This window comes from Poeciliopsis prolifica, unplaced genomic scaffold, assembly GCF_027474105.1.
Source record: "Poeciliopsis prolifica strain line A6 unplaced genomic scaffold, Auburn_PproV2 SCAFFOLD002, whole genome shotgun sequence".
NCBI lineage: Eukaryota > Metazoa > Chordata > Actinopteri > Cyprinodontiformes > Poeciliidae > Poeciliopsis > Poeciliopsis prolifica.
Window position 1 is genome coordinate 24,830,678 of NW_026562377.1, and position 25,957 is coordinate 24,856,634.

At 40.2% G+C, this 25,957-nt stretch overlaps 1 protein-coding gene across 5 annotated transcripts in view; it reads right to left on the minus strand.

The window, feature by feature from the left end:
- Positions 1–721: 721 nt before the first annotated feature.
- farp2 (FERM, RhoGEF and pleckstrin domain protein 2) overlaps positions 722–25,957 on the minus strand; it is a 36,087-nt gene continuing 10,851 nt past the window's right edge. The window contains exons 3-28 of one of the 5 annotated variants that reach the window (XM_055060796.1): positions 24,363–24,467; positions 22,177–22,219; positions 22,023–22,101; positions 21,300–21,397; positions 20,962–21,076; positions 18,996–19,143; positions 18,807–18,902; positions 18,552–18,715; positions 18,388–18,456; positions 16,923–16,980; positions 15,872–16,121; positions 11,649–11,788; positions 10,406–10,495; positions 9,667–9,800; positions 9,502–9,583; positions 9,176–9,413; positions 8,296–8,426; positions 8,139–8,207; positions 7,968–8,057; positions 7,756–7,776; positions 6,170–6,252; positions 5,405–5,523; positions 5,017–5,180; positions 3,277–3,384; positions 3,035–3,186; positions 722–2,161 (exon numbers count right to left, since the gene is read on the minus strand). In XM_055060796.1, coding sequence (XP_054916771.1) covers positions 2,068–2,161; positions 3,035–3,186; positions 3,277–3,384; positions 5,017–5,180; positions 5,405–5,523; positions 6,170–6,252; positions 7,756–7,776; positions 7,968–8,057; positions 8,139–8,207; positions 8,296–8,426; positions 9,176–9,413; positions 9,502–9,583; positions 9,667–9,800; positions 10,406–10,495; positions 11,649–11,788; positions 15,872–16,121; positions 16,923–16,980; positions 18,388–18,456; positions 18,552–18,715; positions 18,807–18,902; positions 18,996–19,143; positions 20,962–21,076; positions 21,300–21,397; positions 22,023–22,101; positions 22,177–22,219; positions 24,363–24,467 — 2,940 coding nt within the window. In that variant the 3' untranslated portion in view covers positions 722–2,067. Of the gene's footprint in view, positions 2,162–3,034; positions 3,187–3,276; positions 3,385–4,492; positions 4,633–5,016; positions 5,524–6,169; positions 6,253–7,755; positions 7,777–7,967; positions 8,058–8,138; positions 8,208–8,295; positions 8,427–9,175; positions 9,414–9,501; positions 9,584–9,666; positions 9,801–10,405; positions 10,496–11,600; positions 11,789–15,871; positions 16,122–16,922; positions 16,981–18,387; positions 18,457–18,551; positions 18,716–18,806; positions 18,903–18,995; positions 19,144–20,961; positions 21,077–21,299; positions 21,398–22,022; positions 22,102–22,176; positions 22,220–24,362; positions 24,468–25,957 lie in introns of those variants that run through there. The other 4 variants (XM_055060787.1, XM_055060769.1, XM_055060778.1 and 1 more) reach the window with 4 other exon arrangements.

Genomic DNA, 25,957 nt, shown 5'->3' on the forward strand with positions numbered 1-25,957 from the left:
GGCCTCGCTTCTGTCATAAAATGAGACCATGATGTGTCATCTCAACACCTTACTCAGCTTACATTATGACATTCATCTTGTTATTGAAAAACAAGCAACTACAGGAAGGAGCTACACTCAGAGTAAATGTTATGGAACTGCACACACATCAGGCTTGTCCTGCAGGAGCTTCTGGACTTGCGCTAATCCTGATGCAAGGTTCCACAGTATTGTACTGAATACAGATCACGCCATCGCAAAGGTAGTCAATGAAAGTTAAACTTATTTCTCCCAAAAGAATCTGAAGAGGTGATGCTGAAGCGTCAAGACGCTGAGAGCATCACTGACGGAGCTGCAAGAGAATCCAACAGGTTGCGTTCCGCGTGTGGCAAACTCAACTCAGCAATATTCTGTTCCAATGGTGAATTATACGTTCATGGTTTTCCTGAAATGATGAGTTCTTTCTCCATCATTACCACATTCAGCCGCGCAGTCACGAGCTTGATTGACAGCGCCAAGAGCCTCCTGCAGGCTCTGATTGGTTGTTTTTGACTACTTGCGGTGCATTTTTTTCAGAAGGCAGTGGTGGCAACTGGAGCAGCTCAGAGATCCTCAGTCTCATAACACACGGATGCAACATGGTAATTGTTTTAGAAAATATGTAAGAAAACATTTTTTAAATAAAAGTTACACACTGCAGCCAAGACAAAAACCAAACAAGAAAAAAAAAACGACTCAAGAATCAGTCAAATTCAGTTTTATTTGTTATGTTTTCAATGGAATAATATGAAGTCTACATGAGGGCATTCAGAAACACCGCTGACGACAATAAATAGGTGAGACCTGGGCAACAGGTTCATACACATGCAAAAATGACTAGCGGGCAGGAGATGACCTCCGTCACAGTCTGAGGCCCCAGAGGCAGAGGTGAAAGAGTACATGGATAGTACCTCCTCTCACTCACACACACACACACACACACACACACACACACACACACACACACACACACACACACACACACACACACACACACCACACACACACACACACACACACACACACACACACACACACACACACACACACACACAGAGGATAAAAATTCCAGTCTTCATAGAAAATATAGAAACCAAACAATACCATTATTTCTCTTACCAAACTAAATCAGCTGTTCAGTCAGTCGTACCTCCTTTAAATCAACTCCTGTTTATCTAAAACAGCCTGATAGGAGGAGCTCAACATGTTCTTCAGCTTCATTAGAGGGGAAAACCTTCACACTTAGATAACCCTGCACAGTATGCTGCTGAGATGTTGTTATCCGTATGTAAACTAAAACAGGTTAGATTTCATTAGTCGATAGCTCTGAGAGAAATATAGCACCTAATTGACAATAATGCATCTTAATCTGGGGCATAAAGCAGAACATCTACCCTGTAAACAACTGAAACTGTTATTCTGTTAAGAAACAGACACACTTAATGCATCCTCCAATTTCCAGCAATATTAGTCGCACAGTCTGAGTCAGCAGAGCAGCAACCTCCAAGCCTCTCGTCCCCGGCGACAAACTGTTCGACATGACTTTGACTTTCCGCTCGCCCTCACACACGTCTCGGCTCACCCAGAAATACAACGCAGAGCACATCCTAGCTGTAACCTTCATATCCCACATGCCGCGCTTCATCCGCATCCCCAACATGTACCAAGTAAAGCTTCAATCGTCATGCGTGATGACCTTTCAAAAGCAGAAAATGTAAGCCCTGGTCCCATAAAACTGCATTTACCTTCAGTTTGTGTCAAATAAGCAAACTGGGCACTACACATGCAAAAAAGGAAAAAAAAGTCACAAAAATAGATCATAATGTACACATCTCCCTTTCATTATATCCCTTATACTGAGATGTTTGTTATTATTCAAATACCTAATAGGAAAACAAAAATGCACACATATTAAAAAGAAGCTGAAAATACCAACAAGCAATCTGGCAGTATCTTTCAGTCTCCAGTTGTCATTCTTCAAAATCTGAACTTCGAAATAATAATGTGACTTTTCCCAGAGGCCCAGCCTCAGGATGCATAATGCTTCATTTAGCTTCCATTCATCTCCACATGACCACCTTTAGGTATGAGCAGGCTGATCCGGCCCGTGGTGCTCGCTGCACTCTTGATCACCTCCATCCATCTGAAAAACAAACAAACAAATGAAAGAAGAACACAGACATATTTTATTTATACTGCTACTGAAGCTGGGAAAACAGTGCAAAAGTATTCACGTCCCGTTTTCACATTTACGGGATCTCTGATGGTTTCAGCGACTTAAATTTAAGACTTTTTAAGACCACTATGAATGAAATGTAAGTAATTTTCCACAACAAAAACATAGTGACAAGGTTTTTTTTTGTTTCGCACAGAATGCACCAAGCATGGTAATGCACCTAGTCGTGCTATGGCAAAGACTAATGTCATCCAGCTAATTGCAGATAAATTAACTTACCCATGATAGTCGCTAAAAAGTTAGCTATGTAACTAGAAAGGGTTTATTAGCAGCTATATGGAGGAAGCCTCAACCGTAACAAAGCTGTCTCCATGTGACTCAAACTTTCACCGAAAAGAAAAGTTTAACCCAAAACAAATTAACCAAAACATTAAATATTGCACAACTAAATTTAAGACCAGTGGTCAATGTAGTTAAGGCCAACTCACATGTTTTCTAATTAACTTAAGATACTTTAAGGCCATTATGACTGGAATTTAAAACCTTTTTCACGACAGGAATGTTCAAAGGAAAACTGCATATTTTAAATAGTAGCGCCAAATGTTTGGGCACAGAATGAATGAATTTAAGACATCTTAAGGCCTTCATTTTAGACGCATGGATTTAAGGCTATTTGAGGATATGCAGATACCCCAATTTAACTGGGATTTCTTTTTCCCCAGAAGTTTTTTTTGGCTTCTTTGTTTTGATTTATGTCATAAAATCCTAGCAAAAGACATTATTACTGTGGTGGCAACTGTGAATATGTCTGATGTAAGCGAAACGAACCGGGCGACGAACCTCTCAAAGGTGTACTCGCTCTCGGCTCTGAAGAAGTAGACGTGCGACTTGAACTGCAGCTTGAAGACGTACTCCTTGTGAATGCTGTCCGACTCGTCGGGGGTGCTGACCGTGTAGCCGAGCAGCGGCAGGCTGGCCAGGGGGAAGTCGTCCTGCGGCAAACATAAAAGCAGTTCCGTTGTTTGTCTGTTTTCATGCGCCAGGAGCAGCACACGGGAGGATCGGCGGACGTTCGGGCCCACCTGGTGGGTCTTGTAGAAGAACAGGCAGAAGTTGGTGAAGACGACCCAGAGTTTCTGCCAGCCGTTGCTGTTCTTAAACTTCCTCAGCAGGTATCCTGACAGCTGGTTCTGACACACAGAGAAACAGAAGGTTGTTCAGACGCTGGCAGCTGGATTCAAGGTTTAATACATGTCTAGTTCTGTGTCACTCAGGGTGATGAAAGGGTTTTACTGCATGCTGTGATTTTTAAATGACAAAATGATTTAGGAACAGAGTGAAGTTTGCTTCATGCACATGAAAAACTGTTTTTAAATCTCTAATGAGTTAAGTTGGGAAAAAATCTTATTTTCTGGAATATAAACTTAAAGTCACATGATGGTTTCATTTTATAATCTACTTGTAAGGTCAGGAAGTTAGTTATTTGAAATGTGCTAAAATAGAATAAAGGAGATCTGTAAGCATTTCCTTAAGAAATAACATTTATTTAAGAAATTTTCATAATCCAGTCTCCAGGGTCTGAAGATGCAAAACCTACAGCCACAAACCGGAACCCTTAATAAAGATTTGTATAAAACAATAGAAATTTACGGTTGTATGGAGACCTAATCTGAAAAAAAGTTCAGATTACATAATTTACACATTAAGCAGTACATAGTAAGCCCAACAGAATAAAACCTTCATAGAGGCAAATAAGGTGATGAACAAAGACATCTGAGCTCCAATTTGCCAACTTTTGGTGTTTTAATTATTGCTCTGCCTGTAGATATTGGCATGTCCGGGTGATTAGCCTTTTTCTTTAAGACATTTACTGATTTATAAAAATCTGCTCTATTAGAATGATATGTGCTTTTGTTTGTCCTGTTTTGAAGAATGATCATTTATTGGGACGTTCAGCAATACCAGTAACTGTGGTGGTTTTGAAAAGAAAATAGAAACAAAATTCTTCTTTTCCAAATTGAATAAGTTTTTTACATTTTTATCTTTATTGCAATAAAAAAATAAGTAATATTTTTTCAGAGTTGTTCTAAGATTAATGTTTGGTAGATGTGACATAACTATATATCATTTATTTTTATTTTAATTGACCAATAGAATTTTTTTTCAAATGAAAGGTTTTCCCTATTATTATTCACAGAGTTTGCAGGTCGTTCTTTTCTGACCTTTGTTTCCATTTTAGAGTTGATTTCATGTGATTTTTTGCCAGGTTACTGGTATTAAAGCTCCTGGTTCTGGTACCTGATTCATGCGCAGGTAATCATTGAGAGAGAGGTTCTGGTTTCTGTACCAGCAAACATGCGTGATGGTGTTTGGTCTTTGTCCCTGACCGAGGAGATAGCGCGGAGGAAGCTCCGGCGACACGGCCGGAGAGCCGAAGACTGGAAGTGTGAGAGAGAGAAAGAGAAGAAAAGGGTGCAGAGAAAAGGTTCAGCGTGTTAGTTAAGATAAGGAAGTCAGGAGGAAATGTGAGTCAGGCAAAGTCCAGATCTGTGGAATGAAAACTCGTCAGACGATGTTTTCTGGCATGCAATATAATGAAGGGGAGCAGAAGGTGACACCTGTTAGGATACAGGGAGAAACCAGGAAGACAGATGGGGAGGGAGAGAACGCTAAAAACCCCCCAAAACAATTAAAATGCTTTAAAGAAAAGATGAAAGACTCAGATCCAGACGGAAGACGCTGCTCTTTCCACAGGTCCAGTGAGGAAGTGTGTGTGAAACGGTGTGTGTTTTAGTGTGTCTGCGTTCCAGGAGGGGGGCTACCTCCACGGCCAGGCTGTGATCAGACATAGACACACTGGTGTTGCGGTGCCAGCACACATGCATGGTTGTGTTGGCACGGTGATGCGTCTGCTTGTCGAGGGAAGTGCGGGAGGAGTTCATGTCGTCCTCCGACTCCTGCTCCAGAGAAACCTCGTCAGAAGATCCTGAGGAGGAAGAGGAGGAAGGAGGGGTGGAGGGAAGGATAACAGGAAGTTGTGTGGAGGAGAGGGGGATTTGCTTCTGACTTACTAGCGTTTTCGATTTAATTTCGATTTAATAAACGGACAAAAAAAAAAAAAAAAAAACCCAATAACAACAACAACATCCAAAAGAGACAAGCGGCTTTCGGTGGGGACGTGGAGGCGGTGAGGTTGCTGGGAAGCCTTACTGTTGGAGTGATCGTTGAGGCCGGTGCTGAGGAAGATGCCAGATTTCTCCTGAGACTTCTTAGCCAGGTCGATGGCCATGTTCAGATCCTCGATCCACTTCCCCATCTCCACCTTAGAGCTGATATCACAAACAAACAAAAACAAACATCAGGAGATGGCTATTATGCAAAACAAAGAGTCTGGGTCAGAGTGTAGAAGAAAGAACATTTTCAATGATGTGCACAAATGCTGACGAGAAAGAGAACTGGATTAACTGAGCCATCATGAGTAAAGAGATTAATTCACCAACACAGCAGTTGTCTTTAATTGTTTCTTGGGTTCCTGCCAGTTTCCTTGTTCCTTGTTGTTCATCTGACAAATAAACTAATCAGCATGTCTTCACTGGAAAAAGAACAGCACTGGAGCACAGACTGAGCATTAAAACAGTTCTGGTTTCTGTTTGCTTCAGGTTCGGCAAAAGTTTGAGCTACTTTTACTAAATACTAAAAACAAACAAAAAAATGTATTAATATCACAAAGCAAACTAATATCAGAAACAAGAACAGGAATCATATTACTGAACTTAAGCAAATATGTCATTGATCCAACGTCCTGTTTTTAAACTGGTCTTATTTTAATAAATTAAGGCCTTATGCTGAGGGGACTTTTGAAGGAAGTTGTTTTTTTTTGTTGTTTTTTTTTAATATATACAAGATTCAGGAAAAAATTCAGCAAAGTTAAAGTTTCCTTCCAATGTATTTTCAAATGGACTCTTATTGGCTCACCTGGCAGCCACCACGATGGTCCTCTGAGCAGAGTAAATGGTGAAGCAGTGCGGCACCGACCATTCGTTCTCACTTTCCTCGACCTGTGGGAGAGCATTCACAAAGAAACAGAAGCTCAATGGAGTAAGCAGTGACTACCTTCTGTTATTGTGAGGGAGTTAGCATGAGTGAAAACAGGAAGGGGCAAAACAGAGGACAAAAGTCTGACAGTAACACGGAGCAGCATAATCCATGGTCAGGATGTAATGTTTGTGTTTTAAGATTTTTTGTTGGGTTTCCTTCTTTTATTACACCTCAATTTAAATCATAAGAGGAAGCACAAAATACACAAACAACAACTTTTGTTTTTATTTCTATACAAAATAAAATACCCATCATTAAACCGTTGCTGTGGTTTATAAACTGCTCATTCATGTGTTCATGCGATTGAACACATGAATGATGCATTACCTTTTCCCCATCATTTTATGAGTTGACGTGACCATTTGTGCATTTACTCTCCAAATGAACCCATAAAAGTAGTAAACAGGTTATAAGCAAACAGATAAAAGGATCAATGAAGTGACTGAATAAAAAACTAAAATCTCAACTGCCCAGGTTACAGATGTACATAAACACAAAAACAGGAAGATGAGGATCACTGCCGTTAGCAATCCCCACACAATGCAACTTTTACTTTTTTTGGGGGGGGGCAGTAAAATTTAATTTTTATAGTGTCATTTTATAGCACAATTGTGTAACTATGTTGCCTTCATAATTTTCCTTTGTAATTTAGCACCTTGAAATTGGAGCTCTGTCTCTTAAAAAAAAAAAAAAAGAAAAATCTTGCAATTCTTAAACTCCGCCTTGAGGAAGTCAACACAACATGGCTCCTCTATAAACAGTTTTAACATTTTTACCAGTGTTACTCTGAGAAGTAGCTCAGCAGACACACCGTTCCACCGGGTGTTTGCTAATTGCTGCTGGCTAGTCTGAGGGAGCTGAGCGAGGCAGAAACTCCGCTTAAAAACTGCGGCGCCATCTCCACCCAGACATTTTGCACCCAGACATGGTTGCTGTTACGACTGGCTTGGAGACCATGCAGTGGTTCCGGTGCAGAAAACGAATATTTATGAACAAAAACTACAATGGATCGTGAAAGTCAGTGTCAGTGGTGTCATGCCAATGCTTGGATGTGTCGTATGAATGCATATGAGGTGCAAAAACAAAGACAAATTCAAACGGGGAGCTGAGGCCTGACAGCAGAGCACCACAAGCGTCAAGAGGCAGAGTGGACACCGAAGGTGGAGACGGCCAGGTTTCAATATTCTGTGCTCCAAATGAACAGAGCAGCAGCACCTGTAAAGGATTTCTCAAACATGCACGAAATAATCTTGGCAACTCTCCAGGCATGTTTATGATGAGGGAATAGCATATGATGAAAAGCACAGAAAAGTTCACTTTGCATAATACTTTAAGTTGATGCATAAAATTAAAATAATTTGACATTGGTGTGTCTGCAGCAATCTGCTAAATATGCTTTTTATTTAGTCTGCATGGGGGAAGCAGGGCTGGTCTGGGCATCTATGCTGGAAGAGCTCACTTACCGGTGCATCCAGCACTATGAGCTGCAGCCAGGAGAGAAACAGAAACATGCAGAGTTAGGAAACCAACACGCCTCCGTTTTGGAGGTCTGTCCTAAAACCCTAGTGCGAACTGAAACGCCATCAGGAGTCGTCCTCCGCCGACCGGCGCCCATGCGTGTGTGTGCATTAAGGTAAAGTCAGAAAAAGTTGAGAGTTTTGTTTTCCAGACTCACAATCATGCCGTGAAGTGGCAGCTGTCCATGCACTTTGAACTGATTGGTTGCCGTGACACCTTTGCTGGTGTAGAGGAGCATGTCTGAGAACTGACAAGAAAATACCCGAGCATTAACAGCTGATTGCCGGCTTGATTAGCAAGCTGAAGGAGGAGTCCGTTCTGGACCCACCAGGAAGAACATTCTCTGCTGCAGTCCCTTCTTGGTGAGTTTGTACAGACAGCCCTCTCGGATGAACTCCTGCAAACAAAGAGGCAAACAGAAGACATCTTCGTTTCTGTTGGTGTCTGTGCTCCCCCTGCCATCTGCTCGGCGTCGGTGCACTCACCCGGCCTGGCGCCGTTAAGTTCTCGATCCCGATCAGGTCTCTCTGCAGCTCCGTCAGCTTCTGGAAGTTCTCCAGTCGGATGAGACTGCTCTGGAGCTGGGTGGCTATCTCCGCTACTTCCTTCAACGCTTCTGCAAGGGAAGAGAGAGAATATCAAAACATGTCACGCTCTGCACCACCGAGGAGTTACGATTAAGTTTCGCAGACAGTTTCAGACGGTGCCTCCAAACATGATACTCATGAAATTAAACTTGACAAATGTTTTTTTTGTTTGTTTTTTGTTAAGACTGTTTAAAAATCAACTCCCGTGTGGTCTCAGACTGTGGAGAAGAAAGCTTCACACTGTCCGAAAAACAGAGGTAGAAAAGGAGTCACTGTGGAAATACACACCAAAGTTCACTCTGCCTTTTCAAATTGATTCTCCGTAGAGCTACTTGCAGTTCCTTTTCTTTGAATCCAATGTTAAGAAAATACTTGTTCTTAACAAATATCACTGACGTCAAAGTTGTGCTGCTTTCCCCCAGTTTGGACACTTTATCTTAATTTTTTTTCTCGCATTGATGTTGAGGTTTGTTTTTCGTTAAATTTATTTGCTCTGTACAAAAACTAAAAAACAAAAAAGTAAAAAGACTGAACAGTTTTTAAGAAGTAACTTTTACACTTAAACAGTTTATTATATATATATATATATATATATATATATATATATATATATATATATATATATATATATAATCTTTTTTAATGAAATTTGAAAGTCTCTTCAGTGTCTTACAGCTTTTTGTCAAAAAGAGCCAGATTAGCTGTACTTCCTTTCAAACCGGAGCCCCTTGTTCAATGGATCCGTGGTCTACAGGGTGATGAGATGTGGAACATTCACCTTTACAGTCTTCATAATCGCGGTGAGCAGGAGAGTAGTGCTTGCAGAGTCTCTCCAGGATGAGCTTGTAGTGCATGAGGCGCTGGATGGGTTTGAGCAGGAACGTGTTCAGCGGCAGGTAGCACACCTTCTGCAGCTCAAACTCTTTGTAGACCGTCTCCAGCTTCTTTATCCTCTTGGAGGCTTTCTCTAGCTCTGTTAGCACCTCGTCGTGCTTCTGCAGGAAGCTGGTGAATTCCTTAGGGCAAAATCGTTAATGGAACAATGTGCTTGATATTCATCGGAGGGTCCGGAGTCAGAACTTAAAAAGCTAAAGGCATCTGTACCTTAAGAGCACACATGTTCTTCAGCATCACGTCACCGATCCTCTGGTAGTCACCTTTGACGTGAGCATTTGAACGCCCCTCCCTGTCCAAACAAAGGCAGGTTTAATTGTCATCACCATGTCGACAGGCATGGTGAACTGCGGAAACGGAGCGATGGAGACGTACCAGAGAGCCAGCCTCTGGTCTAACTCCTTCAGGAATCCTCGGTGGAACTCGTAGATGGGGTCGATGTTGGAGAAGAGGAGCGTCATGAGGCCCTCGGGCATGGCGTTTTCTTTGATCACTGCGCTACGGAACCACTGCGACAAACAACCCGCTATTACACAGATGACACTGAAGATATGCAACATTTTTTAAAGAAAAATAAATCACTAAAAATTTGACCAATTCAAATTGAAGAACAACACACCAGCTGCTGAGCGTGGTGGCGGCAGCATACTTCTGTTGAGTTAGCTGCCAGTCGTGCTAACGCTTTGCACAAAGAGGGCAGAATATCGAAAAGAGGAATCCTTATTAATCCTTAAACTCTGCTTGACAGGACAATAATCCCAAACACAAATCAGAATCATTTCTGTTCTGATATGAAAAGATGTTGAGTATCTTTCCAAAACCTTGTTGATAGAAACAGAAACTTTGTGATGTATCCAAATTAGTGTGGGTGTGTGTATTATGTGCTAATTTGGATGAAAAAAAAAACAACAGATTTGAATTTATGTACCCAATTCTTGTTTCTAAAACTGACAAAAGTTATTTGTTGTGTCATCATTTCATCCTGAATGAAGAAAAGACCAAATATTTACTGAGCAGTCCATCGTGATAATGACATTCAGACCAATACTGAACGAATGTGAAACTTTAACTGCTGCAAAACAAAATTATTGTCCTTTTTCGTTCTCCAACTCACCACAGTGATGACCTCCAGGTCTTTCAAGTACGTTCGCTCTGTGGTCAGAATTTCTTTGGCAATGAAGTAGGCCTTGTCGGTGGGATATCGCTGGAGGAAGAAAGGGGGCTTCATTGTAAAAAGACAACAAACAAAACTGATCCCAAGGAAGTGCAAAGAGTAAGTCAAATTCTCTAATGACAACATGCCTTCCTTTAATTAAAAACCTGGGGAATACTGTGCCTTGCAAGAGTATTGATGCAGAGAAGGGAACTTAATCTTTTTGGCTTGCATGTAAAATACTGAATGCACGGTCCATTGTTACTGAAACACGGTATTGGCAGAATCATGCTGAGGGCAGACAGGGTGATACTATAAGAAAACCTGTTCTGTGTAACAACCCTAAACATACAGCAATTGCTACAATGGAATAATTTAGATCAAACACATTCATGTGTTAAAGTAGCCTAGTCAAAGTCCAGATTTAGAATCAACAGGACAATGTTGACTCATGAATATAGTTAGTATATCCAATCTGACTCTGGTTGGGCTGCTTAATAAAAAAAATTGACAGAGATTCATCCCCAGCGTCCTGCAGCTGCAACCATCAATGAACCATCAACTCATACAAGTGCACACCGCACTTTTGAGATTTTTATTTGTTGAAAAAGTAAAGCCATGTTTTAAATTCTTTCAGTTCTTGATTATTTAAATCTTTAAGAAGGGTCCTTTGAATATGTGACACTGGTTCTGGCATGAGAGGTTTGACTGTTAGCTCCGCCCACCAGGTTATGGATGGATGTTTGTAGTTACCAATATTCACCCCACTCAGCAACTTTCTTACTAGTTTTAGCAAAATTTCAGACAAAAAAAGAAAAAAAGTCAGTATTGCCCAAGATTGGAATTGGTATGTGTGGCTTTTTAAAGATGAGCAATCAGTGATCGGCCAGAAAACTGCAGCCAGAGCATCGTTACTACAGCACTCTGTAAAATGCCTGTTGTATATCTTTACACGTTGGTGTCCAAAAATGTTAACAATTAAATTGGGGGAAAAAAAAAAAAAAAAAAAGAAAATCACACACAATCCCAATAGAGACAAAATTTTTTTTGTTTGAATACTTTTACATGGCACTGTATGTGAATCGGCTTTAAATATTTGAACTTTTGAGGCAGGTGGGGCCGGGGGGTTTGGAAGGGTGGCATGCAAGCAGTGTACCTTCCTCCTGCCCTCCTCCTCCTCCTCTAGCCTGGCAGTGCTGCCCACCTCACTTAGGATGGGGCTCTGCAGCGGAGACGGGGCCTGGCTGGGGGGCAGGCTGAGGGTCGACATCTGGAAGGAAGGCGACAGGCTGAGGGGACCCTTGGAGGTGAGGGGCGAGAGCTGAGGATTGTCCATTACTGAATCTATGAATGGAAGAGGGAGAGTCAAATTAAAAAAAGGGGAAAAAAAAAGGGTAGTTTGATTTTTCAGGTGTCCCAGGTGATGGGAACGTGGAGAGAAAGGCACAAACATGACCATCTTAAGTGGCGAGGGTTCTTAATCTGTGATTGCAGATAAACTAATCCCATATATTAGACTGTATTTTGTCACATCAGCAACACTAAACCCAGTTCCCCCTTTCTTTGTTTCTGTGAAAACACAGCTGAACATTATAAACAAATCGCAAGTCTAATCTCACATACAAACACTGGCAGCGCATGAAAGAATAGCTGCGAATCAGACTGCAGTAAATATGGGTTCCCACACTTTTTAAATCCTGGCCATAAGTTTTCCAAATCCCCCTAAAACAAAAAGAAAGAAGACTGAACGAAAAACAAGCCTTCCTCCTTCCACTGCTTCTGTTCGCTTCTCTACACAGCAGATAAAACCCGACCCATCCCATTCTAACAACGGAGTCAGCACAGCTGCTCTTCCACTTATAAAATGCAGGGGTGGAGGGAAGATCGACGAGAGAGAGGGGGGAAAAAAAAACAAAACAAACCAAAAAAAACAAAACACGGGACTCGCTATTTGACCCGGAAATAATTGCCCGGGTGAAAATGATCAGGAATGTGGCTTCTCTGCAGGGCAAATAGGTTGTTAATGGTGGATGTGGAGCAGCCCACAGGGACCGACCCAGAGAGGAGGGGGAGGACAACGCATATCTGACTCGTCAGAAAGAGAGACGGGGGGCTTTGGTGTGGAATGACTTGGCATGAGGCCTGCCCAAACAACGAGCGCACACACACAGCTGGAATTAGGCTGAGGAATCTTGTGTACGACCCAACCCCCCCTCCCAACTGCATGTGGTTTGCTGCATCAAAAAGAAAAACAAAAAAAAAAAGAAAATAGAGAAAACTACTGTTTGTATAAGTTTGTTGAGGGATTATAAAGTGTTCTTTTTCAGGAAATAAAATACGGACTTTGTTCAGAAGTGGGACGGCCCAAAAAAAACTCAGGATATTTCTGTGAGAAAGGATCATCAGTTTTGTCTTGCATCGTTCAAACACAATCAGCCATGAAGCAAGTTCGGTCTCCAAATTAAGAGGTAAATCATTTCTCCATGACCTTGATGACTAAACTCTAAATGCCTAAAACTGCAAACAAATGAGAGGAAGAAAACCCTGCTGTGACTTCAGTCCGATTTGCAAAAAGAAGAATTTTAAGTCTGACATTCATGGTACCCAAAAGTGATTCCTTTATTCTTGAGAATAAAACATACAAACATTAAGTACATGTTGATGATGACTAAGCTTAAATACACACAAGATTAGGTGATGATTACTTGGTGGCTAAGCGTAGTTAGCTTGTTATTATTACCATCAGCTCAGTGTAAAATTGGGTTAAAGTAGGGAAAAATATCATATTATGGCAAAAATAGTGAATGAAATGGAAAACAAAACAAAATAAAAAACACACCCAAAAAAGACAAACCCCTTCATCAGGTCAGAACAACGTTTAGTAAAGTAAAAAAAAAAAAAAGATCTGGGGCTGAGCACACGTTTAACTGCAGAGGTTGGAAATGCCGTCCAACAAAATGACAATGAGAACAGATGAGCAATTAGAGGTTTGAATTAAATAAACCATCTTAAGCTTTGGATCCCGTTTAGCACATTGTGATTGGTTGGAATTACTTCCCAAGGAAGAAATCATACACCTGAGTTAAAGACACATTGCGTGGAAGGGCTGCAGAAAGGGAGGCTCAGAAAGACTTGACTAAAACAGAAAAAAAATGCAAGTCACTATGGAAGAACATCAGTTTTGCAATCAAGTCTTTCTGATTTGAACTGTGCAAAACAGATTCCTACGCCAATACAAAATGAAAGACAGATTTGCCTTTGTTACTGGATTAGAGTCCAGAAGACTGATAAGAGAAACATGCACATGTTGCTCCTTTAGTGGTTGAAAACCTTTGCTTGCATACCTATGTTTCAAATGTTTCTAGAAAGAGTAACACATATGTCCAGTTAATGTGCAAAACAATGCTTCCTGTCAATAACCTGAATATTTAGTTGTTAAATTGTGAATAACATGATTTATTAAATATGGTATAGCACCCTTGAAGCTAGAGGTTAAAGAGAAATGTTTTTTTTAGCAACTTTGTTCTAAAAATACAGGACTAATGTACCAAAAGGGGTTTACTTAAACTTTCTATATTATGAAAAATCTTAATATCACATCTTCTTCATTCTAGCTTTTATTAATTATGTAGCAAAATACTATTAATAGTTCTAAAATGATACATTCATCTTGTATAAAGTGGTATTAGCATTTTACATTATGGCTCAACAGAACAAGGTTTACATTCTATTATTTATCTGAACATGAAGCTCTGTGGTTAATCATGATGGTGCTGAGAAAGAACACGGCAGGTGTAAACACCATTTCAACCAGCAGGGGTCAGTAATGCACAGAAGTGAAACTAAAAACACTGTGGCATGCCTTGCCTTGTTTATTTAAATAAAGGAGGCACTTTAAAAATATTTAAATAAGTCACAAAAGATTTCACTTTTACCCTGAGTCTCGATGCTCAGTTGCAAGTAGAAGGAATTAGTTATTTCAAAGTTCATAGAAGAGCCCAGCAAAATGGTTTATTACAAGAAAAGCTGATTTCTTTTTGTTGATTGTTATAACATAAAATTAATGTCAAGTTCTACAAATTTATGCCAGCTAATGGAATGAAAGTTTGAATGGAAAGTAGCTTTCAAAGTCTGTGTTCAGCAAAGGACGCGGAGCTATTACTAAGCTAATTTGTGCTTTATTGCTATTTTTTGTATGTAAAAAATCTTTTAAAAAAACAATGAAAGGTGGCAGACTAGACTCACTATTTTTTCTTGTAAATAGATCACATAATGTAGATTGAAGCAAAAAAACACTCAAGAGTAATTTTGTTAAAAATGCCATGAATGGCTTACTCTGGGAAAATAAACTGGCCCATCCTCTTCTGCTTACATTGATTTACTTCTAAAAAAACTAAAACAAAAAAAGGTGATCTATATGTTACTCTTTATATTACTCTTATAAGCAAAAAACTTCTCCTGTAACTGCGCCGCAACAGTTTAAAGGCGTAAGTGCTGTAAGGATTTACATTTTAATCTGTGGGGATCCAGAGGGGTCTGCCAGTCCCAGGGACTGCAGGTTGTGGCATTGGAGCAGGAAGCCCTCTATCCCACTACTTCCTGTTAGAGGGTTGCTATAAAACAGGTCCTGCTCAGGGGGCAGGTTGCCGTCGGAGCCCCAGTCGGAGTCCGAGTCGGAGCTGCCGTTCCCAGATCCCTCGGTGGCGGTGGGAGGGTAGCTGAGCTGCTCGAGCTGCTCCACCAGGTCACTGAACTGCATGGCGGAGCTGCTCTCAGAGCGGACAGAGTACGCCGGGAAGTTGACCATTGAACTGGCCTCTGACTGGATGCCAGAGCCCGGCAGGCGCAGCGAGGAGGAGTCCGTGACCCCGTACCCCACCGACATGGACTCCCCGGCAGAGCTGAGCCCCAGGTTGTCCAGGGAGCTACACTCGGAGCGGTTGTTTGCCAATGAGCTGGTCTCGGAATGCCCCACGAGGCTGTCTGGAAATGCGTGGACATTCCCATTTAAGTCCTCGATTCCAACACTAAAAAGCCGATTTTTGCTGATGTCAGACCCCTCTGTAAAACCTAATTGGTCTACTTTATTCTCGTCGAGCCCGAAGGAGTAGGCCTCTGCCCCGCCTCCGTAGAAAGAGATTTCGGTGGGATCATCATCAATGAACTCCTCTGACACCTGCAGAGGTGAGCCAGGCATCGAGAACATGGCATTTTGCTTCGTCCTCAACAGTTCTGCCTCGAAGGCCTCAGGTGTAAGAGGCCCCTTCAGTTTCTCCCTCCCCCCTTCGAGCGAGCATCCCGTTCCCCGTCTCCTGCCTTGCTCACTATTCTCATTGTCGTTTCTGGAGGGCAGCGATAGGGATGTGCTGCCGTCTAAACACACAAACACGGGGCTGCAGTGTCCTGCTGCCTGGTTGCTAGGGGCACCTTGAAGCGAGAAGTGTGACGGGAGAACGGCCTTGACGGAGTCTTCCTTCGGAGGGCTGGGGGGTCTGGCTGCTCCCGCCGGAGACTGCAGCGGCTGTTGAGCTGGAGATGGGCTGAGTGCAGAGAAAGGTTGGAGCTGAGGATGTATCTCAGTTCGTGGAAAGATCCGGGTCATGTGTGCAGGGAGGAAGGACTCGGCGGTGGAGGAAAGGGAACAAGGGGCCCTGGGACTGTCACTGAACGACAAGGTCTGGAAACAAAGGCAGAACAAACGGACAAGAGCAGGGCCAAAGAACATGCAGAATGAAGGCCACAAAAGAAAGAAAAAATAAATATTTTGATTAGTTTATCCATTCTGGCATAAATGATGGTTGTTTCTAGCTGCGTTTCCATTAATGGTAAAGTTGCGCAAATCAAAATGACAAAAATTATTTTGCTTAATGGAAGCACATCAATTTCAAAACAGCTCGTGTTTTTGTGATCAGATGAGATGAGGTGGTCATGTCAAAATTTCTCTGCACATCACACATGATCAACAGCCGGATGTTACGTCTGGCGAAAAGGACGAAGAAGACAACAGGAAGTGGTATTAGAACGATGGTTCTTTTCTTTGGAATATGTGCATCTGGCTCCACCAGAGCTCTCACAGCATCGCTTAGTTCATAACAAGATGCGTCATTTTAACATGTTCAATCCAAAACTCTTCTGTAAAATTTGCAACCACAATTCCCCAAAACGCCACACACATAGCTGCTCCCAGACATAGCGGGTTGTCACTCCAATGCCTGAATAAGACACTGACGTTTCCTCTGATTGGCTGATAGATGATGAGCATTAGCGTTATGGCTGAATTATGATTATTTCTCATGCAACTCCTTACATTTGTCGCTGCCGTCATGATTTTGAATGACTTACTGAGTAAAGAAGATTATTCATGTGTGATTTTAAATTTTTTTTTTTTTTACATTTGCATAATATAGACAGAGATTTGCGCACATTTGTAATGGAAACACAGCTACTGCCACATGTTTTTTCTAGTTGTTTTGTTTACCTGTTTTGGCATGTCAGAGGTAAAGGAGCGAGCAGACATTCTTACTTTGCTGTTCTTCCTAAACAAAAACAGACCTCACTGTCAGAATAATTCATTGTTACTCATATGGAAAACAAATTATATGACCGACAATGTCCAGTTTGGGTCAGATGTTTACACACACTCATCACAGGCATGAACACCACCAAGTTTGGGGTTTCATTGATTTAGTTTACTCAAACTTTGGTGTCCAAACTTTTTCCTTTATGAGCTAATAATTGCCACGTAGTTACACTTAACAATTCATTTTTGGTTATTTTGATTTTATTGGTCAACAATAAACAAAACTTTCAATATTTTAATGAAACAAATTTGCATAAATTTAACTGGGAATCATGTGAAACATAAAACAAAAATATTATTACTCTTTGGTCAGCAAAAATAACAGAATGTACGATGCCATCACTGCATAGAAAGCCCTTGCTGTATTTGCAGAAGGGTCTGAGTAAAGGTTGCTGGTTGAAAAATGTATAAAAATGTGTCAGATTTCTGCACCAGTGGAATTTGATTGAATTTGTGCCATTTTTGAATTTTTGGCCAGCACTTAGGATGCACATGGTCAAAGTTATGCAAACACTGCCATTAATGTTTGGTGAATGTGCTTTATAAAGCGGTGCCTTGAGCACACACTTTTTCTAGTCATGGCAGCAAAATGCTGCCACCATAATGCTTTAAAATTTGTATGTTCAAAAGCCTCTCTTTGGTTTCTCCGAACATTCTTCTTCTTATGTCCAAACAGACCAAACTGCATCCCATCTGACCATAAGCTTTTCTCTAAATATGCATTTAGCTGAAAATTTCAGTCAAGGCTATATAGTTGTCGCACATCAAAAACTGGTTTTAGAATGGATAAAGGGAATGAGCATAAACCTTCTGGAATAACCCTCACAAAGCCACAACCTCAATCCAGTTGAAAATTTATGGACTTTACCTCAACACTCAGCCTGTCCCAGAAAACCGACCGGGTTTAACGTTCCACCAATTCTGCCAAGAACAGTGGTTAAATATCCTGCCACAAGTGTGCCAAAACCTTGTTGTCAGCTTAAAAAAAGCATGTGGTTAAAGTACAACTTACTATGGGATATTTAGCCAAATAGTTGCCAGGGTATTTGACCCCTGTATGTACATTTTTTGTAATTGCTGCTGCTCTCTTGGCCAAGATTCCTTTGGAATCTCAATGTTTTTTTTATCCACTTAAAATAACAGTTATAAATAAATAATCCTCACCTCAAAAAATGAACAATTGATCATTTGTGCATATCTTGAAACTTTTAAAACATCATTGAAGTTATGTGTTGAAAGAAGAATTATTTAAATAAGCCATCAAAGGACCCAAAATTACTGAAGTTTGTACCCATGATGAATGTATGTAAACTTGTTACCTGGACTGTACTGCACATGTACTTCTGTTGAGACTATAACACACCTCTGATAAGGGGTTCTCTTTGCTCCGTTCTCCCGAACATACTCCACAAGCTGTTTCTGGGTCCTTCCACTGACAGAGAGAATCCAAAGCAATAACATGATAAAATGCTCAACTGTACAGCAAAGGTCAAAAGTCTGAATGAACTGACTTTAAAGAGTTCCTACCTGTATCTGAAGGAGGAACCTCGTGTGAAGAGGATTGCTTTGGTTTTGGGTTCCGGTTGATCAAACAAACGGAAGAACGAATGGTACTCCACACAGATCTTCCAGAAATTTTTACACTGGTCACGACTGGCCATCATAAACTCAAGAATGTCTTGATGTGGCCCCTGAAATAAAGGTAAAATTAAAAACACTGACCTGGTCACATTTACAATGAATGTGAAATCTGAGATTAAATTGAAGTCTGTGAAAACTTACATGGACTTCTGGGTGGAGTTTTATGAGGAACCGTTTTCTCTTAAAGCTCAGTTTGCGAATCTTGGACCAGTTGAAGGTGTTTATTTTCGTGTTGCCCTAGGTTACAAAATAATACCAGGAAAGACAAACAGAAAAGTAAACTAAATGACAGAATGAAATCATGGTGGTTGCGATCAAAGCAGTAATCACCTGAAAGACCTGAAGGCCCATATGAGCAACAGTCAGATTGATCTTGGTGCCTTCTCGGTCAGCTGCTGGGTGAAAGCGGACACCGTACATTTCCAGTTTACGAGCAATCTCTAGAATCTGGAAATCTGATTCAGCAGGAGTCTGGCCACTGGTTATAAAAGAAAGGGGGGAAAAGTACATAAACAAAAAAATTCATGGCATGTTAATAGTGAGCTGTGGTATGTGGAGTCCCTCTAGGATCAATTCTAAGAGCCTTTTTTTTAAATTGAATTAAATTAAACAACAAGATGGCACAAAAATGTATCCACATAATTTTATTTGTGGTCAAAAATACTTTAACTCTGTTTAAAACTCTCCTGCTACCAATATTGAGTTAGCTAAAATTCTAGCAATATTTGCAATAAATATAATACAAAGTAAACATTGCCAAAATGAACTATTCTGATCACTCTTAATGATTTCTTCTAAGTTAACCACATAATTCCAAAAATAAAACATGTCATGATTTGTTGACATCTTCAAGCTTTACAAATTTAACTGGTGCATATAAAAGCAAGTGATTACAAACAAACAGCATGTTAGAAACATATCCATCCCATCATTACTCCATTCTAATTTTGTTCATCCTTTAAGCATGAAATCTCCTTAGAGCCCTCTCCTGCCCCACTGGCCTGACGGCTAATAGACTAACCGGAGCAACGGATTAAAGCAGGGAACTCTCTGCTAGTGCTACCACTCTGGCAACCAAGGAGAGAGATTAGCAAAAGTCTTTAGAGAACCTTTAAGTCTTTAGGGCTTTTATTCAACTTGGGTGTTGGAAAAAAAAAGCCTCTGTTGGCTATGAGATAGCATTATGCTCCTTTAGAAACTGGCTGTGGGAAAGTGCTGTAAACAGTTTCTGCTAAACTCTAAACCGACAGACATGACTGAGGAGGACTTGTGTCTACGTATGAAGAACACACAGTCACGGTTTTCACCAAGCATAAACTGCATAGAAGCAATGGGGCATCATTTACCACTTCTTAAAACTTCAACATAAAACAACATTTGGGATAAGGACCGAAAAGTCAGTTTACTTTCTGTAAATCATAATTAGATAACAGAATGAGCTCAAAATAGCAACATGACTGCCTCCCATTAAGGCTAAGAATAGGAGGGGCAAAGCAAGCACTGGCAGGTCAGCTAAGGCTTCACTTTTAAACAACGCTAAGCTACCGTTCTTTAAAGTATTATAGTTGAACCTTTGAAAAAAAATGTTCACAGACAGGTGATAGTTAGCAAAACTATGAACTGATGATTATGCACTACTCTGTCTAGTTCAAGCACATAAAATGAGAACAAAATGCAGTGTGGTTGTAGCAGGATGAAATGTGCAAAGGTTTAAGGCATATGCATATTTTTACAAGACACTAGATATGAAGCTGATCTTTTTTCGGCTGCTAAATTTGAACACGATCTTTAGAATGTGATACTTTATGAACAGTCTTAGATGAGGACATATCTCAGAGTACTCCAGCTGATGTTTCATCTTCATGGTAGTTTTTTTTTTAATCTTGGCAAAAGTTGTTGCTACACTTAAACAGTAAGTGTAGCTAATATAAAGCCACGATTAACAATAGCTCCTCAACATTACCCCTGTAGGTGAATACTGAATAAAAGCCACACCATTATGGTCAGGAGAAAGATCAAGCTGTCAGGAGCAGTGCTTTAAATAGAGATTCAAATCATATTAAAATCATGAGGTGAAGGTAAATTGCATTAAGTCTTACTAGCAGTAAAAAAAAGCAGAGCAACAGCCCAGACACGGCTACTACCACTAACCCTCTAGAGTAAAGACCAAAACCTGACAATATTATTATTATTTTAAGTGGTTCCAGGGATTTGTGGCTGATATGGGTTGGATTCAAATATTTTAAGAGATTTTTGGCTTCAGATCAGATACAAAGGAACAGGGACTGAAACTTACAGGTGCCTGCGGTGGAACTCCATGATTCTCTCTTGCACTTTGTCTTGATAAGGCAATAGTTTGTTTGCTCTCAGGAACTCCCTGTCTGCAGCGTCATCATGGTCTCCGATCTCCGCTGTCGGTTTACACAAGAGAAAACATCAGATTCGGTCTGCATAATTGGAGGAAACGTAAAGTCTCTTCAGAACAGAATTATAAAAAGGCCACATGAGATTATTGTCATTTTACAATGTGCAACGAGTAAGTCCATCTCCGTTTTGAAATTCAGCGATCATTACGAGGCAGTAATTGAGTATTTCTTTGTGTTTTTGACATTAAGGCGGTAGAATTACACATACACTGAACAATGTGTGAGGCCAGCAGCGCTCCAGTATTTTCTGTACAGATCAACCTGCCCTCCATCAGATCCCTCTTCATCTGCAGGGAGAATAAATACCTGTGGGAGGAAATGAGAGCCCAAAATTACTCACAACACTGAGATTTGTAGATTTGAAATACTTTTCAACTCAACTGAGAAGATGCTACGAAATGAGACGCACATCTCTCAAAGGATAAGAAAACAGAAGGAAATATCAATACATTTTCAAAATCATTAATTGCTTTCATTATTCGTAAAATAATGACCATTTTACTTTAAAAAATGGCACCTTTCTCAACAAGGAATGAAAACTCTTCATTATGATACAGCAAATCAAACCACTCCTTTAATTGCTGACCAGCTTTTTGCATGTTTTCTTTACTACTTCAATAATTTATCTTTTGTGATATTTTTAAGGTTAAGATTTTCTATCAGATTCAAGTCAGGCCTCCGACTGGGCCACTCCACAATAACACCATCACTTCCTGTCAGAATAAAACAGTCAATAATGCTAAATTAAAATATTTCAAACCTAAGTGATGTAACTATTTGGCAGCACAAGCATAATAAAAATGTATTTTATTTCTCTAATGATTATTGAGAGATTTTTGAAAAGAAAACCAAAACCCTTAAAGATTGTGAAACTTCTTCCATGAAGACCGGAGCCAAAACAAATACCCAGATAAAATTTCACTTCACTGACCTGGTGTACTCTTCCTGCAGTTGACCCGGGTCAGGGGGAAAGAACTTCACAGAAAGTCGGAACAGCGTATTCGCTGGTCCTGGAAAGCAATAACAGAAATATTGAAATTCCTCTCTCTATCAGGTGGATTTACAGCCAGTTTGATGCTACTTACTTCTGACTTGTCTTGCAATGGGCTTTGTCGGTTCTAGCCATACCTAGAGGGAGACAAAGTTTTAGCTTTTCAGCATTTCAAGCTCCAAGTTTGACCAATTGTTACAACAAAACTCAATGCAGGTCTTCCAGTATAAAGTGACAGCTCTATAAGCAATCGTCTACTTTTCTTGGGACAGAATTTACAGTTCCAAGTAAAAAAACAAAACAAAAACAAAAAAACAACAAGCTCCCTCTTCCCCTCCCCTCATTTCTGCCTCATTGTAGCTCAGCTCCTCTGTTAAAACTGTGGCTGAATGATGAAGGAATGCGCAACAAGAAACCAGCATTGAGAAACATTTCTACTCAGAAAAAACTGTTGTAATCCGTTTATCTACACATTTCTGCATCTGTCATTGATCTAAATATATTGGAGCCCGTCTTCAGGCAGTAAATCAGTTAACCAAACCCCTTTCTAACAAGCCAATGAATATTATGTCATTGTTTATCATCCAAATGAAGTAAAATCAATAGAAAAATAAGACCAACTCATGCAGACTTTAACTGTGAAAGTCTTTGAGCACAATTTTAAAAGAAGATACTGTTTGAGATGTATGGCCAGTGAATCCATTAGAGACAAGCAGTATTGTTTCAGAATGTCATTTATGGTTTGGATCGTGGCCCCGATGTTGGTTTATAAAAACTCCAAGGTGGTATTACATTCCAGTCGTATTTCTGGAAAGATAAAAACAGCAGAAATTCTGACGGGCAAGTCGAGCCAGACAAGTTATGCCTCATTTCTACTGAGTAGTACGGCATGTGTCCGAACTCCAATTTATGGTCCGGCATATTCAGAAAAGCATTTCCGCCACCAATGGAACTCTCACTGAGCAAACACCTCACGCTCCGTCAACTGTACGTACCGTTGCCCTATAGACCTACAACTTAAGCGTGCCCAGAAATGGTGCGACGTGTTGGTTTTTTGGGCCACTTTTACCAAGAAGACAAACGTATTAAACCACAGTGATCCATGCCGTAAATCACAGTGGAAACGAAGCATTACGAGACTTCTACATCGTTTCCAGTTAAACAACACTGCCTTACTGTTTGTACTAATCCAGAGCAACAAAGTAACCGTAAAATGACGTCAAAGTGAACAGGGAATCCCCTCCACCCGCATTTATGTTATGTTAAGAACTTTGACCTGTCACCGACAAAGAGTGTGTAGTGTAAGCATACAGTACATTGTAAGACTAGTGAAAAACCTGAACCTTTTCATGTGGGGTCATAATAACAACAAATGTCAATGAATTTTATTTGGAATTTTTCTGGCACAAAGTGGTGAATATTTATGAAGGGAAGAAAAAGGGATTCAATAGTTTCAACATTGAATATTCAACATTTTACAACAAAAAAGTACAAAAGTATGGATGAGGTCCCTTTTGTTCAGTACTTTGTAGACCTACCTTTTGTTGCAGTAAGTTATTTTGAGGCATGTCAGCTGCATTTCCGTTGACCATATTATAATTGCACAAATTGGAAATGCAAAAATAAATTAGCTAAATGGAAACACGGCAATTAAAAAAAATACACATTTATTTTTTAATTAAACGTTTTTGCATAAGAATGAGGCGGTTTTCGGCAATATCAAAATTAGCAATGGAAACGTGTTTCCACGTCGCATGATGTGTTGTCATTGTGATCAACAATCGGATGTCACGACTGGCAGAAGAGACGAAGAAGACGACAGGAAGTGGTACGATGATTTTGTGTTATATTTTTTAATGTCTTATGGTGTGAACAAACTCATTCACATATGATTTTAATTGCGTTTCTTATTGTGAAAAGAGCAAAACATTTTGAGCACATTTTAACATTCAACATGTAAATATTGAGCACATCTGTAAATGAGCTACTGACAATTTTACATATTTGGAAACTAATTTTTGGCCCCAGTTCAAACACATTGGTTGGAAACATTTCTGAATATCTATTTCAAATTTCTACAGCTGAGTCTCAGTTGGATTTAAGTTTCAACTTTCAGTGGACAAATCTAACATTTTGCATCCATTTAACCTGAAAGACCCCATTGATGTTTGCAATTGTGACATGACAGAATATTAAAAGGTGTATGAATAGCTTTGCAAAGCACGGTGAAATCTGTGTGCTTCAAATCAGAAGTGAAAGATATCATTGCGGAGTACATACCCAATTCATCTGCATGTTCTGAAACTCGACGCCAAAGTAATCACTTTCGATGAGGTTACCCCTGTGGAAAACCTCAGACAGGAGGTTCTGTCCAGGAAGTTTTGGCTGAAAGAGAAGAAAGAAAACAGACTGAGGCATTCCTTTCATCCACATGCCAGCAAAGTTTTCTAATACCCTCCTGTGAAGCACCATAAACTCGCACGAAAAGCAACATATAGAGCATTGGTTTCAGTCAAAAAAAATATTTAGACGTGCCCCAAGTGATCCCCAGAGATCCTTGGAGAAAGGCCAATGTAGCTGTAGCTGAGCGCTGGGTAGGTTCTGTCTTTGGAGCAGAAAATAGTTGCCATAGGCAAACAATTCTCTTCATTGTGTTTTATGAGTTTGTATGCTCCATCTGTTGAGTCAAATAGCCTCCTTGATGTTGACAATAAGCTGGTAAAATATATATATATATATATATTTTTAAAAAAGGTGTTCTGCGTTGCACTGCTGCCTCACCCTGAGTTAAGGGGAGAACAAATCTCAGACAGAAAATCTGCAGAGGTTTACCTTCTCAGCGCTCTGGGGTTTGTTTTCACTAAACGAAGAACTAATTACTATGTACTAAGAGCATACTGCAGTTGAGGTTTGGAAACCTAGGCTGTGACTTTTTGAGAAAATTACAGCCTAAAACATCTGGTAGTGATGTAAAATAGTATTTTTAAAAGCCTTATAAAAAGAATTGCACTGCATCGGCTAAAGTAAGGCAGTACAGCTCAACGGCCGCCAAAAGCTCAACTACAGACGCTCTTTTCGTTAGTCACATGTTCTGCAGCCAGACAACCTATAAATCGCAGGTGAAATCTACAAAAGGACCATCAACAAGTGTGAAAATTTGTTGTAAAAGGCTTCAAGAGCATGCACTTAAGAGTTTGATTACCACTGAACTAAAGTGAGGAACGAAAGCATATGCATTGGAATACTTTGGTCTGCCTTTGAGAAGAAGCCAAACACACATTCTAGATGACGTCAGTAAGTATGCTGAATGAAAACAGTGGGCAAATGTGAGGAATTCAGGCAAAATGTGTCACTTTGGCTGACTTTCAGCATAAACACTGAGCTCTCAGCAGATGGACTTCTTTATTAGTGAGTTTATCAAAACCAAATTCTTCACTGACATTAGATCTTTTTGGACATACTGTCCCAACACTGGGACAGTTTTAACAAATATGTAAAAAATATATATATATTTTTTTTATAAAAGTTGCAAGCTGCGCCTTTATTCTTGAGAAGGAGTGTTTAAATTAAAACCTCAACAAACTAGTGGGAGAACAACATGTGAGATGACATTTTCACAGAACTAAAGAAAATTATGGTTCCAGAACAGCATAATAAATAGACATATGAATCTGCTGATTTTCAGCTCGATGGCCCTGACCGGCGACAGGTTGGTGAGAACCTCAAAGAACAACCTTTTTCTGACGAGTGATACCAACATGCTACCATAAGTTCCAATAACAAGACTGTTCCTTCTGGACGCTGTTATTGAGGGAAGTTTTTTCAAGTGAGGTGCTTAAAAATTAAGTCAAAGGATGAACGCTGACGAGGGGAAG